Below are 21,960 nucleotides of genomic sequence, written 5' to 3'. Positions count from 1 at the left end.
ATCCATACATGACCACTGGAAAAACCATAGCCTTGACTAGACGGACCTTTGTTCGCAAAGTAATGTCTCTGCTTTTGAATATGCTATCTAGGTTGGTCATAACTTTCCTTCCAAGGAGTAAGCGTCTTTTAATTTCATGGCTGCAGTCACCATCTGCAGTGATTTTGGAGCCCAGAAAAATAAAGTCTGACACTGTTTCCACTGTTTCCCCATCTATTTCCTATGAAGTGATGGGACCAGATGCCATGATCTTTGTTTTCTGAATGTTGAGCTTTAAGCCAACTTTTTCACTCTTCTCTTTCACTTACATCAAGAGGCTTTTGAGTTCCTCTTCACATTCTGCCATAAGGGTGGTGTCATCTGCATATCTGCGGTTATTGATATTTCTCCCGGCAATCTTGATTCCAGCTTGTGCTTCTTCCAGCCCAGCATTTCTCAGTGATGTACTCTGCATAGAAGTTAAAGAAGCAGGGTGACAATATACAGCCTTGACGTACTCCTTTTCCTATTTGGAACCAGTCTGTTGTTCCATGTCCAGTTCTAACTATTGCTTCCTGACCTGCATATAGGTTTCTCAAGAGGCAGGTCAGGTGGTCTGGTATTCCCATCTCTTGAAGAATTTTCCAGTTTATTGTGATCCACACAGTCAAAGGCTTTGACATAGTCAATAAAGCAGAAATAGATGTTTTTCTGGAACTCTCTTGCTTTTTCAATGATCCAGTGGATGTTGGCAATTTGATCTCTGGTTCCTCTGCCTTTTCTAAAACCAGCTTGAACATCTGGAAGTTCACGATTCATGTATTGCTGAAGCCTAGCTTGGAGAATTTTGAGCATTACTTTACTAGCGTGTGAGATGAGTGCAATTGTGTGGTAGTTTGACCATTCTTTGGCATTGCCTTCCTTTGGGATTAGAATGAAAACAGACCTTTTCCAGTCCTGTGGCCACTGCTGAGTTTTCCAAATTTGCTGGCATATTGAATGCAGCACTTCCACAGCATCATCTTTCAGGATTTGAAATAGCTCAATTGGAATTCCATCACCTCTGCTAGCTTTGCTCATAGTGATGCTTTCTAAGGCCCGCTTGACTTCACATTCCAGGATAGCTGGCTCTAGGTGAGTGATCACACCATCGTGATTATCTGGGTCGTGAAGATCTTTTTTGTACAGTTCTTCTGTGTATTCTTGCCACCTCTTCTTAATATCTTCTGCTTCTGTTAGGTCCATACCATTTCTGTCCTTTATCGAGCCTATCTTTGCATGAAATGTTCCCTTGGTATCTCTGATTTTCTTGAAGAGATCTCTCGTCTTTCCCATTCTGTTGTTTTACTCTATTTCTCTGCATTGATCGCTGAGGAAGGCTTTCTTATCTCTTCTTGCTCTTCTTTGGAACTCTGCATTCAGATGCTTATATCTTTCCTTTTCTCCTTTGCTTTTCACTTCTCTTCTTTTCACAGCTCTTTGTAAGGCCTCCCCAGACAGCCATTTTGCTTTTTTGCATTTCTTTTCCATGGGGATGGTCTTGATTCCTGTCTCCTGTACAATGTCACGATGACAAACCTCAGTCCATAGTCTACTTACTTAGTAAAAGGTACAGAGTAGTGTTCAGTGATTCTTATTACACTGAAGCATTATTTCTTAGAACTTTGAGAATAATGAAGTATTTTTATATACTACTGTAGCATCATAGCATTATTTTGTTTATTGTGGAAACTTTAAAGTATTTAATATTTATAGTCATGAAGAATATATGGACAGAAATTGTTTTACTAAATATTCTTATATTTTTGTTTTAAAGCAAGCAGTAACATGCAAACTAAAAGTCAGTGTGACAAAGCTTTTTTTAAAAATTTTTTCTTGAAGTACAACACGATTTGATGTTTGTATATATTGTGAAATGATTAAATAAGTCTAGTTCACATCTGTCACAATACATAGTTAAAAAATTTTTTTCCTTGTGATGAGAACTTTTAAGACCTAGTTTCCTAACAACTTTCAGAATGCAGTACAGTACTATTAATTCTGGTTACCATGGTAGATACTACATTCCAAAAGTTCTGTATTTAAAATCAATTTTATTGAGGTATAATTTACATGCAGTAAAATTCTCCTGTTTTAAATGTTTTAATAAATGTGTATATACATGTAACTACCACCACAAGCAAAAATTTTTATGTGTGTATATACATATATGTGTGTGTGTGTGTGTGTATATATATATATAATTTTGCACTGCAATTCTGTCACTATTTAATAGGATATTAAATACATACATGCAGATAGTCTTACATACAAAGACACACACTGGTAATGTAGTAATAATTCCAGTGGTAATGATGCCTGGATCAAATAGGGAATGTTTTTGCATTCTTAAAGAAGTGTGTATTTTATTCTTAAGTCAGAGATATTTATTAACAAAAAAAATGTCTTTTTGCAGGATGATCTCAAAGCAACATTAACAGCAAGGAATCGAGAAGCTAAACAGTTAACTCAGTTAGAAAGAACACGTCAGAGAAACCCATCTGATCGACATGTTATTGTATCCTTTGAATTTTGGTCGTTAAAAAAATATTTTGTAAGGTATGCTGTACAAAAGTAAATATATATGAAAATTATGCATTTATACTTTAAATGTGCAAAGAATATGAATATAAAGTTTGAAAAGAAACACAGACATTTAAAATGCTTACTATGGAAGTTAGTTAAAGAGAATATACAACCTAAATCAGTCCTCTTGTGTTGTTTTCCACAATAGATATTCAAAATTTAAAACACTCATACGTATAGACGTTTTATAAAGAGTACATACAAAATTCTAAGATCTTTTACATTAAAAATGATTGATGACTAAATATTAATTATAAAAGTAACTTAAAGATCTGTTATTAATCCTAATATATCAATGCCTTCTCAGCCCTGCATTTGAGAAAAGGAACAAACTATTTTTCCCAGTAAAATTCTCTTCGTCTTAAAAAAACAACTAGTTTGTGAAACTGCAGTTATAACTTCCAGCCAAAGACCCTTAGGATATTCCAAGGTATTGAGATTCACAGCTTGACACAAGTCTTAATAGGCTTGTCTACTGTTACAGGGCTCTTCTGTTAAGAATGATTATTTCTGAAACTTAGAATGAGCCTATTCAAAACTAAACAAAAAAAGAAAAATAGCACCTGATTAATTGTAAGCAACTGCGATAGGTACAACTGTATAGAAAGTACTTACTGTGGGGCTTCCCTGGTGGCTCAGCTGGTAAAGAATCCGCCTGCAATGTGGGAGACCTGGGTTTGATCCAGGGAACCTGGATTTGACCCCTGGGTGGGGAAGATCCCCTGGAGAAGGAAAGGCTACCCACTCCAGTATTCTGGCCTGGAGAATTCCATGGACTGTATAGACCGTGGGGTCGCAAAGAGTCAGACAGGACTGAGCGACTTTCATTTCACTTTCAGCTTACCCTGCTGCCTCCTTTCCCCATGCTTTCTTATGTCTCATGATTTTGACAACCTGATACTAGAAAGTAAAGGACAGTCTACATATAAATGCATCCACTATATAGCATCAGAGAATATTTACCAGGATGACCCTTAAAATTACTCTGACTATTGAAACACATTAAAGTTCAGTATGTAAAATAAAGAGGTATAAGAGGCTGGGGTGAAGAAGAATCCTAGTACACTACTTGGACCCCTCCCAAGGCCCCTGGCAGCTTCTGAAAAGTTTCCTGCAGCACAGTTTGAAAAACACCAATCTGGCTCACTCTTTTATAGGCCATTTTGCACTCAGACCAATTTCATTAAATACACTGATACCTTTATTCATAAAGCATTATAATATTTTAATCAAAACTATCTCCTACCCAAATTAGTACGTTATATGATTTTGAAGAATTTTCAACAAAAGGAAGGAATACAGATCTGTGTCCACTTTCCTAAAAATAGGTGTGTAACTTTGGGCAAGTAGTTATGTGGAGTGAAAGGATTTGAGACTTCAAGGAATGAAAAACCGTTGTGGAGGGTGGTAGGAGATTAAGATACAGATGTCGCCGCTGTGGCTTCTGCTTCCTACTCTTCCCTAGTTTAACCAGCTCAACCTACCCTTCCAAATTTTAAAATGAAACTGTCAAAAAACGGGGAAGGAAAACACATGTCAAAATTAAGTAGTCATGGTAAAGAATTTCATGAGTCACATGTATTGAACTGTATTAGAAAAATACTCTGCTTGAATATTTTCATTAGTAAAAGGTTAATACACATCATAACATCTAGAAAGTTTTTCATAATAATAAATCCTATGATAGTTATATTTTTAAAAATCCGAAGCCCAGTAATAAAGTGAACTGTTTTCGATTACTGGTTATGATTAAAAGTTTGCATGTAAAATTATGCAGGAAAACTTTACACCCTCTACAGCAAATGTACACACACAGATATATATGAATATGTTTTAAAGCTTAGTTTCTTGAAATTGTATATCTGAATTAACCTAGTTTTAAGAGTATATAATCAATATAAGTTACGATTAATGTATAGTCTGATTGCAAGAGGATATAATTCTGTCAGAGCATATGATTTTAATTTATTGGAATAAATTGTTCTACTTGAAATGTGTTTTTCCTTTATGAAAAATTTCAGTCACAGGTGGGTAATAAAGTGATGTGTCAAGAGATGGATCCCCATAGTAAACCCTTTTACTTTATTTCCATTTATACATTTTCTTAAAAAAGAAAGAAAGAATGTAAATGTTATAATATTATGTGTCACAAAACTTTACTTACAACTGCAGATTTTTTCTATGCAATAATTATTAAAATGATGATATGTGATACTTTTAAGTGAACATAATACTAACATAGGAAACAAAACATTCTTAGAACTTAATCAGAAAATTGGGCCATGTTTTTAAAACATGTTTTATTCAACAAAAAATTTTCAATATTTCTGGACAACTGTTGTCATTAAGGAAGAGATATTTTAAAGAGAAATACATGCCACTAGCTATATATATTGGAGAAGGAAATGGCAACCCACTCCAGTGTTCTTGCCTGGAGAATCCCAGGGACGGAGGAGCCTGGTGGGCTGCCGTCTGTGGGGTCACACAGAGTCGGACACGACTGAAGTGACTTAGCAGCTATATATATGGCTGTTGAGCTCATGAAATGCCAACTAGAATAACCAGCTTTTTAATTTTAATTAATTTAAACGTAAATAGCTACATGTTGCTAGTGGCTACCATACTGATTGTACAGTGTGAATCTAACCAGTATGAGTACTTTGGAGCAAAGCATTAGACTTTCCATCTAATTTATTAGTTACTGGTGTGTATGTATGTCTACATTTTGTAATTAGACTTTCCATCTAATTTATTAGTTATTGGTGTGTATGTATGTCTATATTTTGTAATAAGCATTAACTAAGTAGTAATAGTGCAATGTTACTAGCTTATAAGAATATTCATACTGAAATAAGCATTTGTAGTGTATGTTCTTTGCTGCTGTTGTTCAGTCACTCGGTCATGTCCGACTCTTCGTGACCCCATGGACTGCAGCACACCAGGCTTCCCTGTCCTTCACTGTCTGCTGAAGTCTGCTTAGACTCATGTCCATTGGGTCAATGATGCTATCCAAGCATCTCATCCTCTGTCACCCCCTCTCCTCTTGCCCTTAATCTTTGCCAGCATTAGGGTCTTTTCCAATCAGGCTGTTCACATCAGGTAGCGAAAGGATTGGAGCTTCAGCATTAGTCCTTCCAATGAATATTCAGGTTGATTTCCTTTAGGATTGACTGGTTTGATCTCCTTGCAGTCCAAGGGACTCTCAAGGGTCTTCTCTAGCACCACAGTTCGAAAGCATCAATTCTTTGGTGCTCAACCTTCTTTACATGTATATTCTACTCTACCTGATTAGGATATTATAGCAGTAGAAACATTTCATGCATTTGGGGAACTAGTATTAGTATTTGAATTAGAATTTGAAAATAGTATTTGAAAATTAGAATTTGAAATTAGAATTTGAACTAGAATTAGTATTTGAAAATACTAAAGTCACAGGTCTTTTGGCAGGACAAAGGGTTAAAGGGGAGAGAGATAGAGGAAAACGAGAGGATAGTAAATGGCAGAGACTGGAAATATGGGAAAGCAGTAGAAAATATAGAAAATAGTTTTACAGTAAATCAAACAAGGGAGATAGCGGGAAAAAAAATGGTTTGTATAGAGAAAGGGAAGGAATTTTGAGATCATGAATCATATAATCTGATAAATTTAAAGTTTTTTATTCTGTGTTTATCATATAGATCACTTTATTTTATGTAGTAATATGTATTTTTGAGTGATATACACTTATGGCAAAAAGCCAGTCTTGCATTTACAAATGCATTTATAGTACTACATTTACAAAAAGCCAACACTGTATTTACAAAGGTAGCATTTACAGAAAGACTCAATCAAAAGGATTCTGACGATTTTTGTTTTTTGTATCTTTGGTTGGGGAATACTTCTGTAGGCAGAAACTGAATTACAAAGAGCTACAATGGATGCTACCCGAACAACTCGTCATCTGGAGGAAACTATTGACAATTTTGAAAAGCAGAAAATAAAGGATATAAAGGTAACAAAATAACTATTAAGGTCCAAAATATGTATTCTAAATTAATTTTTTATTTAAATTTATGAAAAATTTAAATTACTGATTTTCTTTAGCACATAAGTCTGTGTGAGAAAGATATAAACAAAATATATCAAATGTTATTTTCTTATGGAAACAACCATATATAAAGGAACTACATTCCCAACCAGAGGCCAGATATTCAGATGTTATCAAAAATACTATTAACCACAGAAAAATAAAGTCTATTATGTTTTTATGTATCAGGTACTAGTCCAGGCACTTTACATAAATTACCTTTTAATCTTTATAGCAACCCCATAGTGTAGCATCTATGTATACTACGTACCAGTATCTATCTCATTCCTTTTAATGGTAGAATAATATTCCATTGTGTGGATATTACCATGAAAGTGAGGTGATTAAGCAAAGATATAAGGCAGTATCACAGCCCACAGTTCAAAGTCTGAACTATAAGCCAATTACATATTTTAAAAACCTGTGCTTTCCATGACTATACAGTATTGTTGCAGGCAGAGGGACCCCTTCCAGGGCCTGAAACTGGGCTCTTGTCTAACTCTCGGAAAAGAACTGTCTGAGGAGACACATGTGCTGGGAAAGCAAGAAGTTTTATTGGAAGGGGCCCGCGGGTGGAGAGCAGCAGGGTAAGGGAACCCAGGAGAACAGCTCTGTGACATGGCTTGCAGTCTCACGTTTTATGGTGATGGGATTAGTGTCCAGGTCGTCTTTTTTATTCGGACTCAGAGTACTCCCTGGTGGTGCCTGCCTTGTTCAGCCAAGATGGGTGCTAGAGAGAAGGATTCTGGGAGGTGGTCAGACATGTGGTATCTCCTTTTGTCTTTTCCTGAACTCTTCCTATTGTGGTGGCTTATTATTATTATTCCTTATCAGGACCTCCTGTCGTAAAACAACTCATGCAAATAGTTACTATGGTGCCTGGCCAGAGTGGGCAGTTTCAGTCAGTGTGCTTCCCCTAACACTATTACTAATTTTTTTTGGCTTGTAGCTTTCTAATTCCTACATTATCAAATAAATAAGAGTAACTAACCACATAAACTTGCATCCACCATAGTTGAGTGTCACAGGAAGAATAGCCTTATTTTATTGTAACACATCAGTAGACATTCAGGTTACTGGACTGGAGATGGTATTTTTTTAATTGGAGGATAATTGCTTTACAATGTTGTATTGGTTTCTACCATACAACAATGCAAGTCAGTCATAATTATATATATATGCCCTTCCTCCAGAGCCTCCCTCCTAAATCCCCAAACCTAAAGATGGTCTTCAGTGACTTTTTCATCAATATTTTGGAAGGATTTGGAGGATTACTTAAGACCATGTTGTGTCCTTTAAAAAAGTCATCTAAGGATCCCTTTTCACTCACTGCAAGTTCTTCTGGAACAGCTTTTAAAGAGAAGTATTTTTTGTTATTTTTATAACTTACTAACAAGTTATCCTTCTTTCAAAAGTTATGCCCTTATCAATAAAATCCCCTTATCAGTAAAATTAGCATTATCTGCCACTTAATTGCACCATTCCTCTCTGCAATCAATGAAGTATTTATTTGTCCCTTTATATTTTTTAATTTCCTATCATAGTTTCATAGGATTCCAGAACTTTGATTTTTTCTGATAGCCAGTCTCAAAGATCTCTACTTTGGTCCTGAAGGTCAAAGAAAAAAAAAGTAAGCCTGTCAATTCAGCACTCAGAGTGTAATGTAGATCGCTACTGAGGAAGAGCTCTGTAGGAGGCTGTCCTGAGACAGCCCTTTTGCTGACATTGGGGAGCACTGGCAGGGCATAACGTAACTGCCGGCATCCTCTCTTAAATTGAGGGAGAAGGGAAGGAAGGTTGAAATAATTAGCTTTAATCTGAAAAAGGAGATTGGAGACTTGTGAGATATGCCTGATTCATTGCCACCTAACGGCTTCCTTAGCGACCTGGGAGCCCGATTCCTCCCCCTACCGCTGTTCTTCATGCCTGCACACTTCTCTTTCACATATGGCAATCTTTGATCTTTGGGCTCACTTCCATGTTCTGCTTGCATGCTGGCCAACTCTACAGGGGGTTTATAATCCCATGAGCACCACTAGTTACAAAACTGGAGCAGAGACAGTGAATGTAGAATTCCCGACTGCAACCTGGGATTTCCTGACACAGCAGGACAGGGCGTAAGGCACTGCACGGTGGAGGGTGCACGGAGGAAAAACGTGCTTCCACGCTCTGCCTGCAGTCTCATGCTCCTAGAAGAGGGAGGTCTTGTGGCAGTCACAAAAAAAAAAAAGAAAAAATAGGAGAAAACCAAAAAAAAAAGGAGAGATAATTCATATACCATACAATTCACCATACAGCTCAGCAGTTTCTAATATGTTCAGATACCTACAACCATCACCACTCAGTTTTGGAACATTCTTATCATCTCAGGGTGAGGCATAGGACACTTTAGCTTTTACCTCCCTGCTCCCACAGCCCCGCGGCCTAAGCAACTATCACTAATCTCATGTCTCTTTGGACTTGGCTGTTCTGAATGTACAATTCATATGAATGGAATCATAAGGTACATGGTTTTCATAACTGGTTCCTTTCACTTAGCGTGCTTTCAAGGTTTATCTATGGTATAACATGTATCAGTATCTATCTCATTCCTTTGTATGGTGGAATAATATTCCATTGTATGGATATTACCATATTCTACCTTTTCACTACCATTATTAATGATATAAACATTCATGTACAAGTTTTTGTTGAGACATATTTTCATTTCTCTTAGACATTTTTCACTTTAGTTCAACCATATACCCTGTTGAATTGCTGGCTCATAAGGTGACTCTGTCTTTAATTGTGTGAGAAACTGCCAGACTGTTTGCCAAAATGGCTATGCCACTGTATTTTCCCACCACTATTATATGAGGCTTCCGATTTCTCTGCATGCTCCCCAATACTTGTTGCTCACCAAGCTTTTTCCTTATAGCCATAGTAATGAGTGTAGAGTGGTATCTTATTGTGGTTTTGATTTGTATTTTCCTGCTGATGTTTATGGCCATTTGTATATCTTCCTTGAGAAAAAAATGTCTATTCAGATTATTTTAATTGGATTTCTTTTTTATTTCATTTTTAAGAGTTCTTTTTATATTGTGTGCAAATCTTTTATCGAATGTTTTGCAGTTTTTTCCTTCCATTCTGTGAGTTCTTTTCACTATCTTGATGGTATCCCTTGAAGCACAAAGCTTTTTAATTTTGGTGAAGTCCGGTTTATCTTTGGGCTGCCCTGATAGCTCAGCTCGGAGAAGGCAATGGCACCCCACTCCAGTACTCTTCCCTGGCAAACCCCATGGATGGAGGAGCCTGGTAGGCTGCAGTCCATGGGGTCGCTAGGAGTCAGACACGACTGAGCGACTGCACTTTCACTTTTCACTTTCATGCATTGGAGAAGGAAATGGCAACCCACTCCAGTGTTCTTTCGTGGAGAATCCCAGGGACGGGGGAGCCTGGTGGGCTGCCGTCTATGGGGTTGCACAGAGTCAGACATGACTGAAGCGACTTAGCAGTAGCGGTAGCAAATAGCTCAGCTGGCAAAGAATCTGCCTGTAATGTAGGAGACCGTGGTTCGATTCCTGGGTCTGGAAGTTCCCCTGGAGAAGGGAAAGGCTACCCGCTCCAGTATTCTTGGGCTTCCTTGATGGCTCAGCTGGTAAAGAATCCACCTGCAATGTGGGAGACCTGTGTTCAATCCCTGGGTTGGGAAGATCCCCTGGAGAAGGGAAAGGCTACCCACTCCAGTATTCTGGCCTGGAGAATTCTGTGGACTGTGTCATTATCTAAGAATCCATTGCCAAAACTGAGATTATAAAGATTTATCCTGGTTTTCTTCTAACACTGTCATAGTTTTCACTATTAAGTCTTTGATCCGTTAATTTTTATGTTATCACGTGAACTGAAAGTTAAACCCCATTCTTTTCCATCTGTCAGCACAGTTGTTCCAGCATGATTTATTGAAGAGACTGTTTTTTAAGTCCTGGGACTCTTGTTGAAAGTTAGTTGATGTGTTTTATTTCTGAACTTCCATTTTCTTTTACTTATGTATGGTGGTGGTTTAGTCACTAACATATCTGACTCTTGGAGCCCATGGCCTGTAGCCTGCCAAGCTCCTCTGTCCATGAGATTTCCCAGACAAGAATACTGGAGTAGTTTGCCATTTCCTTCTTCTTATTCCAGTACCATACTGTTTTAACAGTGCTTTGTAGTAAGTTTTAAAATCAGGATGTATAAATTCTCTATTTTGTTCCTTTTTAAGATTCTTTCGATTATTCTGAATCTGTTGTAGTTTGATATGAATTTGGGAATCAACTTAGCAGTTTCTACAAGTCAGCTGGGATTCTGACAGCGTGCACATGTGCATGCGTGGTCACTCAGTCATGTCCTGCTCTTTGTGACCCCATGGACTGTTGCCTGACAGACTCCCCTGTCCCTGGGATTCTCTAGGCAGGAATACTGGAGTACATAGCCACTCCCTTCTCCAGAGGATTGAACCCAGATCTCCTCCATTGCAAGTAGATACCGTCTGAGCCACCAAATTCTGATAGGGATTGCGTCAACTCTGTGGATCAGTTCAGGGAGTACTGCCTTCTTAAGATGAACTCTTCTAATCCATGAACATGGGCTGTTTTTCCGTTTAGTTAAAGACTTTAATAATGTATGTTTTGTGCTTTTTAAGCTTTTTCCTCAGTATTTCATAATTACTGATGCTACTATAAATGGAATTGTTTACTTAATTTCATTTCAGTTGTTCATTGCAAATACACAGAATTTTAATTGATTTTTGTTTACTAACCTTATATCTTACAACCCTGTAGAAGTCTTCTATTAACTCTGATAGTTTTTTGCATATTCCTTTGGATTTTCTATATATAAGATCATGTCATCTGTGAAAATGTACACTTTTAATACAAACTCTTATCAAAATCCCAGAATTACGAGTTCCAGAAATCCAGTCCAGTCTGTTAGGATTATGAATCTCCATTTTCTGTATCTTTCCTCCTTATCTGTCAAATTGTTCCTTTTCAAAGTTAAGCCTCATTTGAGATGTTTTATGATAAGGATGCACAAATCCTACACCCAAAAGCCTTAAAAATCAGATAAAAAGGGCTACTTTACCACACTCTTAGTTCTGATAAAAACAGTATTCAGGTACTGCTATGTTGATGTTAGCATCTCTGACAAACACTTCTATTTATGAGACAAATTCTTGGAAAAAATCATTGGTGCCACTCATATTTTGGGAGAAACAGACACAGAACATTCTTTTTTTTAAAGAATGTTCTTATTGTTACCTGTTTTCAGGCAACTGTTTCAGATGGAAGCAGAACTTGTGGGTGCTTAAATCTCTCTGAGGATAGAAATGATTGACAGTAGTGAACACTGCTCATAATGTATTAATTATGAGGTGGGGTTTATCAACAAGTCCATCTGAATTTTAGTAGCAGCGTTAATTAGTAAGGTAGCACAATTCTTAGTAAAAGACTTCATACAAACCTTGCAAAGTGTTTGTCTTTCTGAGAGAAGTTGCTATGAACTTATTTGTATAGAATGTGGAAGAAAACTCAGAGTTCTATTTGTTTCCCATGTAATAGGAAAAGTCATGAGTTATATATGTTGTCAAGGGAATTTTCTGACCTATGAAAAGGATCTTGATCAGGAGTCATTCCAGGGACAGATAGGGATAGCAGTTCAGTACTGGTAAAGTAGCTGATGTGAACAAGAAACATCTTCAAGATTTAGTTTTTATCAGCTTTATTTTTCTTATAAAATTACCATAAATTTTCATAAAATTGTGGAAGAAAACATAATTCCCTACTGAGAAATAATCAGCATCTTGGTTTATATCCTTCCAGACCTTTTTTCTATGAAACATACACAAGAAATATACTAAGGAGGATGACAACAACAGATATTTCTTAAGACATTAACTATGCCACACATTCTAAGCATTTTATGTGGATAAACTCATTTCTTCCTCACAGTGTCTTATGAAAAAGGCAATATTGTTACCCCTATACAGTTATATTTAAGTGGGACCACACTATATGTAGCATCTCTTTTTAAAATTTAATATATCGTGGATATGTTTGTGCTAAGAAAGATCCATATTGTCCTTTTTTGATATTCCCATATAGTATTTTGCTATACTATATGGAGAATAGTATAGCTATATGGATATATTCATATGTTTAACCATCACCTGTTGATGGACATCTAAGATTATTTTTGCTATTATAGATCTCATTGCATCATTAAACATCGGCCTTTTTGCTGGTTCAATTGTTTTGGGGTGGGGGGATAAATTACCGGAAGTAGCATTCTGTTCAAAGAGCATACACACTTTCAATTTGGATAGCTATTTATAACTTCTGTCCACAAATCTTTTGACTAATTTATAATTCTGCAGAACATTACACGAGCACCCAGTGTAACAATGTTGAGTAGCAGTATTTTTAATAGTACCTAATCTGATAGTGAAAAATCAGTATCATCTTAATTTGCAGTTAGTACTATTGAGGAAGAGTGTTTTTTCATATATTTAATGACACTAAATTACTCTCACTTGACCTTAGCTTATATTTTTAGTGTGTTGGCATTTTTGGTTAATTTTTAAAAACTCTTCAGACTGAGAAAATTAACCCATTATACTCAAGAGAAGATATGTTGAAATATATTTTCCCATTTTGTTGTTTATGGTATGTTTTTGCCACCTTATGGTCTTATTTTTGCTGCCAGATCTATTAGTCTTCTCTTTCTGCCTTGGTGTCATGTTTAGAAAGAAGTATTCATCCCCAAGTTTATGTGACTATTTGCTGTAATTTCTTCTAGTCTTTGTATGGTTTTTAGTATTTAAATATTTAATAGCTTATGCAGTTGTATTTTACATATGGTCTGAAGCAGCTACGTCTAAGTTTATTATTTTCAAATGAATAGAAAGCTCTCCTGAAATCATTCAACGAATAGCCTTTACTCTGGAGAGCTGTCATTGTACCTTTATTTGCAAAAATTGTTAACAAGACCTTTAATGACTTTTTTGTTAAATATTCTGCTTTCCAGTTAAACCAGGATGGAGGTTTTAATGTTACATAAGGAACAGTTTCTCATTTATCTGGCTTACTTGTTTAGCAATAAAATTAGCTAACTTGTGCTGAGCACTTACTCTAAGCCAGTAACCATACTATACTTTTACTTGGATTACATTTAATCCTTACGGCAAAACCTATGATTTTGAAATTAAGGAAGAAGAACAGATAAAGTGCTTAATATTACACAGCTGATTTGTTTCAGTCTTGATTTGAAGTCGTGCTAAGTCACTTCAGTCGTGTTCGACTCTGCTTCCCCATGGACCTAGCTCGCCAGGTTCCTGTCCATGGGATTCTTCGGGCAAGAATACTGGACTGGATTGTCATGACCTCCTCTATGGGATCTTCCCTACCCAGGAATTGAACCTGCATCTCTTATGTCTCCTGCATTGGCAGGCGAGTTCTTTACCACTAACGCCATCTGGGAACCCCTGATTTGAAATCAGGTTTATCTTAATCCAGAGCCCCTATTTTTAACTATTGTACTACCTGCTTTACAGAATACTTGCCAACGAGTAGAGAATTCCATTAACTTCCCCACCCCCCACCAATAAAATTGAAGTACCCACCCAAATGGCCTTCTTGTCAAACAAAATACAATTGAAAAGCGGAGAAACGAAACTCCTTGAATGCCTCTTACCATACTGACCCATTGCTGATTAGCACATTACATGTGATCACTGAAAGGTGTATTTATTTGCGGAAAATTATTTCTAAATATGATACTACAAGATAGCTGTATGGCTATCTTCCAAGGTGCAGGACCACTCCTATCTGGGTGGTTAAGACAGGAGAGCAGAAATGAAGGAAATGAGTATTTGACTATTGCTTTTGAGCCTAACCCATTTCATCTGTACTGCCCCTTTAAGGACAATGCTTGCATATTTTCTATCCTATTCTTATTCTGTCCACTTCTCCACGTTAATGCTCCAATTTTTTTATTTTGATAAGAGACAAGATGATAGAAGGATGAGATCCTATTTTTTTGAAAACGTATCTGGCTTACATACTTTCCCTGCCTACCAGTTCTCTCACCCCTGCTTAGATCAGTGTGCACATCCTCATTCATTCTCTTTTCTCATAGCCTTCCCGACCAAAAGTTGTCAACATCTTGCTGATAAGAGTTTACCTGCAGTGTATTTGCCAAGGAAATAATTGAGTCCAGGGAAAACAGCACAGTACAATGAGCAGGAGCTATGGCCTTGAAGAATCAGACCCAAGTCTTAACATTGTAGCTATGAGCAATACTGAGCATGTCATATATTTGTAAACTGGAAAGCTCTATGCAAATGTATCGTGCTGTTTTCGGGAGTAGGAATTGTGGCTGGAGAATACAAGCAACATATAAATATGTTAGGATGGAATTCTTGCCTAAAAACATTCTTTTAAACACCAGTTGGAGTTGCTAAAAAAACAGGTTCAGAACTGAACTTCTTTAGCTAATAGTGACATTTAGTGATGTAGTGACAAACATCTTTTTTAAACGTAAATATCTAATAGAAGAACATACTTAAAAATGGAAGTAAATAATAAGATACTAAATATTTTGTGTAATTTTAAAGTTTTGCTGCAAAAGATATTTGCAACATATTTTTATTCCAATTATCATTTGTACTTCATTTTCCCTGTTGAAAAACCTCTATTTAATAAAATGTCAAGACTATAGTAGAGAATAACTCTACTAAATTCACGAAGCAATTTGTTTACATTCAAATCCTTGTTTTTTCAGACTATATTTTCAGAATTCATCACTATTGAAATGTTATTTCACGGCAAAGCTTTAGAGGTCTACACTGCTGCCTACCAAAATATACAAAAGATTGATGAAGAAGAAGATTTAGAGGTAGGACTGTGTCTATCTAAGCTCAGTTCTTCTATTGATATGGAAATATTTAAAAGAAACCATTTTAGTGTGGGTAAAAATGTCTTAAATTACACTTTGTGGTTTAGATGTCATTTTATGCAGTTCCAAATAGCTGAACCTTTATGACTTTCTAGTTAACTTTTCTAATTAACCATAGTTAAGTTCGAAGAATTAATATCTAGTAAAACATAGAAACAAAGCCATAATGTGAAATAAGGTATCGTTTTGACTAATGGTATAAGTCACTTATGTGTGTTAAAAACACTCTTTATTGATTTAAGCCAAAATTTGAGTGTTTATGCCACGCACAACACCGAAAGCTTTGCATGGATTTTCTCACTCACCCCTGTAACTCAAGTGCTGTGAGCATTCATTCATTTACAACTAAAGAAGCAGGTGTAGAGGCTTTAGGTAACAACTTGCCCTTGACCACTTAGCTAGTCAGAGAGCAGAATCTGGCTTCTAACTAGTTTTGTGAGACTTAATCTGTAACCTATGAAATGTGTAGATCTGTATATAGGTGGAGGGGAGGTGGTGTCTGTGTGTGGCTGTGTGTGTGTAGGCAGGGGGTGGGTGTGTTTCACTCAGTCGTGTCCAACTCTTTGTGACCCCATGGACTGTAGCCTGCCAGGCTCCAATGTTTGGGATTCTCCAGGCAATACTGGTTCTCCAGGCTTCCTTTGTATTGATAGTTAAATGCAAATATTAACTCTTAAATATTCAAGATGTACTTTGTCCATATATCTCTACAGTAGAAGTGAGAACAGCCATGTATTCTCAAGATACAGCCAAAATTTTTTAATTATATAAGTTAATTCCATAATTTTCAAGGATCCATTTATTTTTTAAGTAATTCTATCTATCGAGATCCCCCAAGGCTTCACTTCCCACTACTCCACTGGTTTCAAGAAACGTGAATTCAGTAAAACCAGACTATACAGCTTGGCCAAAATGAAGTACATGTTTTAGTATATGTTTTCCAATGCCAAAATCTGATCTCACTTTTACCTCAGTAAAGCATACACAATCATATTTCTATTTGTTAATAGAATGGTTTCTATTCCCTACTAAAGCTTTCTTAATTTTCACTTTTTACATCCTATTTTTTTAAAAAATTATCATCAAGCTTTTAACTGTTAATTTATAAAATAGCAAATGTTTATAGTGATTACTTTAACCAGCTACTGACCTGTGCATTTTCACTGTATTATTTTAATCCTACCATGAATTTTAATAAAAGTACTTATGTCCTCATTTCTACGGATGAAAAAACTGAGGCAGTGAGCCTAAGGAACTTTCCAGAGGATCCCATAGCTAGTAAAATAGCTGGAAGCCAAACAGTAGTCTGACTACAGACACTGTTTTTATCCTATCTGTGCTGCCAGAAGCATGGTTCTTGGTGAGTGAGATGAACTATTTCCTGTAAGAAACACTGCATTGAGTGGCAGGTTTAAAATTGATCCCCCACTTTCCCTATAAGGTTAAAGTTCCCATTACAAGTATTTTCATTCTCCACTTTCTAACACCCTTGACTTAATGCAGTTTCAAGTTCCTCAAGCCCTCTGGACCCAAAGATTTTCTTTCTCGTTCCATAGGTCTTAGGTATCTTTTTTTGTCACAGCATTTCCTTTACCACTTCTCTTAACACTATTCTTCATCAGCTAGCTAGGTAGCTTGTAGGAGAGATCCATAAACACTCAAAATCTCAGTGTTGTCTAAATGTGTTTTTGAGTATCAACTTGCCCACTTTTTCCAATGGGGCACTACTGAGCAAGTTAATTTCTTCACACTTCATTGCTTATCTCTAAAATGGAGACACTTATGTACATTCGTCAACTGTTTACTGAGCATCTGTTATATGCCAGACACTGTTCTGAGTGCTGAGGCTTCAGCACTATAGAGTTGGTCCAAGTTGTCAAAAAGCAGAAACTTAAAAAAGGAGTTCAGGCATTAAAAAAAGATGTTTCATAATATGAAGGAAAAAATGAGAGATAACATACTGTTGTGCAAATGAGTGTATGTGATGGAGGATCCTATCTGGAGAATCAAAGAATGATCTCTTAATCAGAAGTTTGAGGGACAGTTTGAGGGATATGTCGAATCCCTGTCTACAATTTCAGACAGAGTACAGATAGTTATACAAAGGTCCTGAGGTATAATGCATTATGATACCGTAACTTGTGGAAAGGAGAGGAAAGCAGTCTGGGGAAGTGTTGTGTGGGATAAGCCAAAGTAAAATTACATCAGCTACTAAGGAGAGGAAGGACCCTTTAAATACAAAGTCTCTTGGAAACAAGTAGAGAAAAGATGCAGAGAGGGACAGAGAAATAATTTCCTATTCTTAGGTAGTAGTCCTTACTACATGAGAATTGCTGATTTATTCAGATAGCAGCTAGTATTTTACATCCAGTTATATCAGAAACCATCTTAACTGATTTGTTCTTCACATTAAAAGTACTATCATATTCCCCTTCAAAAGATCACCTCTGTACATTCAGTTCAGAGCATATTCAGATCTTGAGACTCACTCCTAGAAAAGATCTTGGACCATATATTGGAAAATGCAGTATTGCCAATAAATATTCCTGTAAATATGTTTTTTTGCAATAGATTTAATATTTAACTGGTTTAGACTTTTATCCCAAGGGTGGTATATTATCTTCCATTTCCCACTTTTATCTTTGTTAGAAAATCCAAAGAATGTTGTTTTAACAAAAATGTATTTCTTCCAAATACCAGTGACTTCAGTCATCCACTTTTGATATCATACCAGGATGGCAGGGTCCACGTCTAGCACCAAAATATAATTGGGTCTTCAGTAAAACTGTTAAATAACCTAATTATCAATATGCCTGAATTGCCCTAAAACACAAGTCTTAACCTCTTTTGTTAAGTTTCATCCCTTGATTGCTTTTATATGCTGTACTTCTTTAATGTTTAAAAAAAAGGCAGAAAAAAGAGCAAGCTTTTGTTTGTTGAAGTTTTAGCTAAGGGGAAAATGCACTGTTGGAGAGTCATAATCACATTTGCTTTAAAAAAGCAAAATGACAGCATAAAGAGTTGAGGGGAAAATGAGGGAATATGAAGAAATTCACATTTGATAGACTTGCCTGTTTTACGTTACAAAGTGGTATAAAAGATAAGGAAGCTTAAGAGTGCAGTAATAGTTGGACCTACTTTCAGGAAAAAGAACTGACAAGCAATGGCATTCCAGATGCTACTGAGATTGGAATTTCATAGAATGGCTCCATTTACTCTTCTGTGATATACTGGGACAGCACTGTAGTGAATTTAAACTGTTGAGTTGAGGATAGGCAGAACAGAAAGAATCAAAGGTGTGACTTACTGTCTCACTGGCTTGCATGCTCTTTGAAGGCAGGAACTTTTCACGTTTCACAAGTAAAAGCTCTTAAGTGACTGTTTCAGGACCCATCATTTTACGTGGTTCAGTAGAATTTTCTAGCTTACATCTTTTCAATGTAAAATATTTTTTTAATATTTGTTTTAAATTTACAATAAATTAAATAATGTCCCCAGGGCAGGATTGGGGAGGGGAGTTGCTTAAACAAATTCTGAACTAAAGGGAATGTGACTTTCTAGATTTCCAGTTTAGTTATCTAATGTATAACATTGTTTTATCATTGCAACAGGTTTTCCGACATTCTCTGTATCCGCAAGATTATTCATCCCGTTTAGATATTGTAAGAGCCAATTCGAAGTCACCTCTTCAAAGATCATTGTCTGCTAAGTGTGTATCTGGAACAGGACAGGTGAGCTAGAAACAGTAATTTTAAGGAATGTAAGCTACTGCCTTTTGAATTGTTCAGTATTAAAAATGTTTCCCTTAAATCATAGGATCTTGAATAACCTGCTCTTCCCCTCTTCTATATAAAATGATGTAAAACTGCATTAGGTTCTGCTCTATTATTGATATTTCTTTTATTATCTGAAAGATAATGACTCTCTGAAGCAGAACATTTGGGAGCAGAGGTAGAAGGGACAGGAGAATGCTAATTTACATTTGTTCTGTGCTATAATGTGAAGATCACAGATTGTGAAATCAAGCTGCCTAGGATTTGAATCCCACTAGCATGGCTTACTGGAAATTATACCTAAAAAGGACCTTTCCTGAATGTTATCATAGATCCAGAAGCACGTATCCTTAGGTAAAGCATCAATTTTCTCTTTTCTTCTATATCCAGAAAACCTGAGGTACCTGATATCTAGAGTAGGATAGATAGTAGGCCCTTTTTTCTCAGGGGCCACAGAGAAAATACCAGGTTATGTGGACCACATAGTCTCTGCCCCAACCAAGAGCAGCCACAAATAATACATTAACAAATCAACATGTTGTAATAAAACTTTATTTATAGCAACAAGACAAACTGGGCTTTAGCTTGCCAACTTCTGATTTAGAAAGCTATGATCTTTTGCATATCTAGTCTTCAGAATTTAAAATTGAGCATTCAGTTGTAATGTGACCCAGCACGTTGTTTTATCTTCTAAGCACTTATTTACTGCTTTTAACTTACACTTCTCTCCCCCTAACCAAATTATACTTTTATTATTCCAGTACTAAGTGCCTTGCACATAAATTCCATAAATCTATAGTATATAGTACATAGAGAATTTTGACTATTTAGAGCTAACAGTATCACCTAGGTTAGCCAAGATCTGTGTAACACTTTAGACTACATAATGCCAAGGTTTCTCAACCTCAGCATTGTTAACTTTGAGCCAGATGATTTGGGGCGGAGGGGGCCGGGGTGCGGTGAGGGATCTTGTCCTGTGCATTGTACAGATGCTGAGCAGCATTCCCAGCTTCTACCCACAGTTCAGTAATGCCCTTACCCTCCCCCAGTCGTGACAATCAGGTGTCTCCAGACACTGCAGATGTCCCCTGGGAGGCATAGTCACCCTCTGAAAAGTGCGAAGCAGGATGACCCAAGTGGCAACAATCAGAAATGAAAGCCATGTCATGAATTCAGATTCTCATCTCATTAATTTTAAATCACACTAGGTTCAAAGTTTAATATTTTTGCCTAGTTGAAATATCCTTGTGTTCTGCCATCCCTTTGAGGACTCTCATGTTTTTGTGACCTAAGAATTATTTAACTTAAAATATTTTTAATATTTATAATGTACTTTTCTCTGGAAGTATGTTATCAAAGTACTGATATCCAACTGGAGTTCAAATAGCTAACTTCACACTTTTCTTCAAAAAAATAACATGAATGAAAAAATTTTGTGATTGTTTTTAAACCTTTAAGGACAATTCATAATTTAGAATTTTCATTACTAAAGATTATTATTTATGGACATTTTTCTGATATTTGTTCTATGTACTCTTATCTATCAGGGCATTAAAAAAGATACCAGGCATGTAAAAATATTTTTAAGTCAGTGATTTTTAAAACATGTTAACTTTTAACAGGTATTGACCTGTCGACTAAGAAAGGATCACCAAACAGAAGATGATGATGAAGAGGATGAAGACTTAGATGTTACAGAAGAAGAAAATTAAATTACTTAAGTAAATTTTGCATTTCCATTTTCATCTTAAATGACCTGGAATCCAGAATTACTAAAATTACAAAACATAATACTGGCTTGATACGTTAAACCTCAAAATTAAATCCTATTGGAAATGTAGAAATTATTAAAGGAAATTTATGCCAACCAAAAATGGAAGTTTTAAAAAAATCAGTCATTTCAACATTTCTATCTAGCATCATACTATCTTTTTTATAGGTTCCATTGTTTTTAAAAAACAATGTATTTTGGAAGTATTTCACATACACTAACCTAGTTAAATCACAAAAAGAGATTTAACGATTCCACTTCCTTTAGATTAAGACGCCATGCTTTCAACATCAGAAAAGGGTCCTAGGTAGTCATTCTGATTAAATACAAATTTTATTCCATAAAGCTTTCATCAAAAAGACAAGTGTTCTTTTTCCTTTCTTTTTCACTTTTACTATAACCTAAAGTTTCATTATTCAGTATATAAATTTACTCTTCAACAAGAGTATTACAGTCACTCTCAAATAATAGGGCACCATCAGTGTTTTACAACTATACATAAGCATAAATTTTAGCTTTAAAAAGCTACATTCAGCTTAATTCTGGTTTTAAAACAAAACCACTGTCAAACTAAACCACTATATATGGCACCACAACTTTTGGAAAGCTAGAATTTGGTGGAATGTTTCCCTTAAAGAATATAGCCAATCATAAATCGGTAAAAAATTATATATTTTATCAGCCTACCATATAATCAGTAAGAGTACACAGTCACTCTCTTTCCTGAAAATAGAAAACAATTTAATCAGAGCCTTTCAGTATATCTGATGCTTTTA

The 21,960-nt window shown here is 36.0% G+C and overlaps 1 protein-coding gene across 1 annotated transcript in view; it reads left to right on the top strand.

Annotated features, from left to right (window-relative positions):
* The window catches only part of FAM92A1 (family with sequence similarity 92, member A1), a 25,136-nt gene extending 3,849 nt beyond the window's left edge, over positions 1–21,287 (top strand). The window contains exons 3-8 of the mRNA XM_010833523.1: positions 2,435–2,536; positions 4,626–4,631; positions 6,491–6,595; positions 15,467–15,580; positions 19,252–19,371; positions 21,036–21,287. Of these exons, the coding sequence (XP_010831825.1) occupies positions 2,435–2,536; positions 4,626–4,631; positions 6,491–6,595; positions 15,467–15,580; positions 19,252–19,371; positions 21,036–21,125 (537 nt within the window). The 3' untranslated portion in view covers positions 21,126–21,287. The remainder of the gene's footprint in view (positions 1–2,434; positions 2,537–4,625; positions 4,632–6,490; positions 6,596–15,466; positions 15,581–19,251; positions 19,372–21,035) is intronic.
* The last annotated feature ends 673 nt before the right edge of the window (positions 21,288–21,960 follow it).

Source organism: Bison bison, unplaced genomic scaffold, assembly GCF_000754665.1.
Source record: "Bison bison bison isolate TAMUID 2011002044 unplaced genomic scaffold, Bison_UMD1.0 scf7180017863702, whole genome shotgun sequence".
In the NCBI taxonomy this organism is placed as follows: domain Eukaryota; kingdom Metazoa; phylum Chordata; class Mammalia; order Artiodactyla; family Bovidae; genus Bison; species Bison bison.
This window is presented reverse-complemented; position numbering and strand designations above follow the sequence as displayed.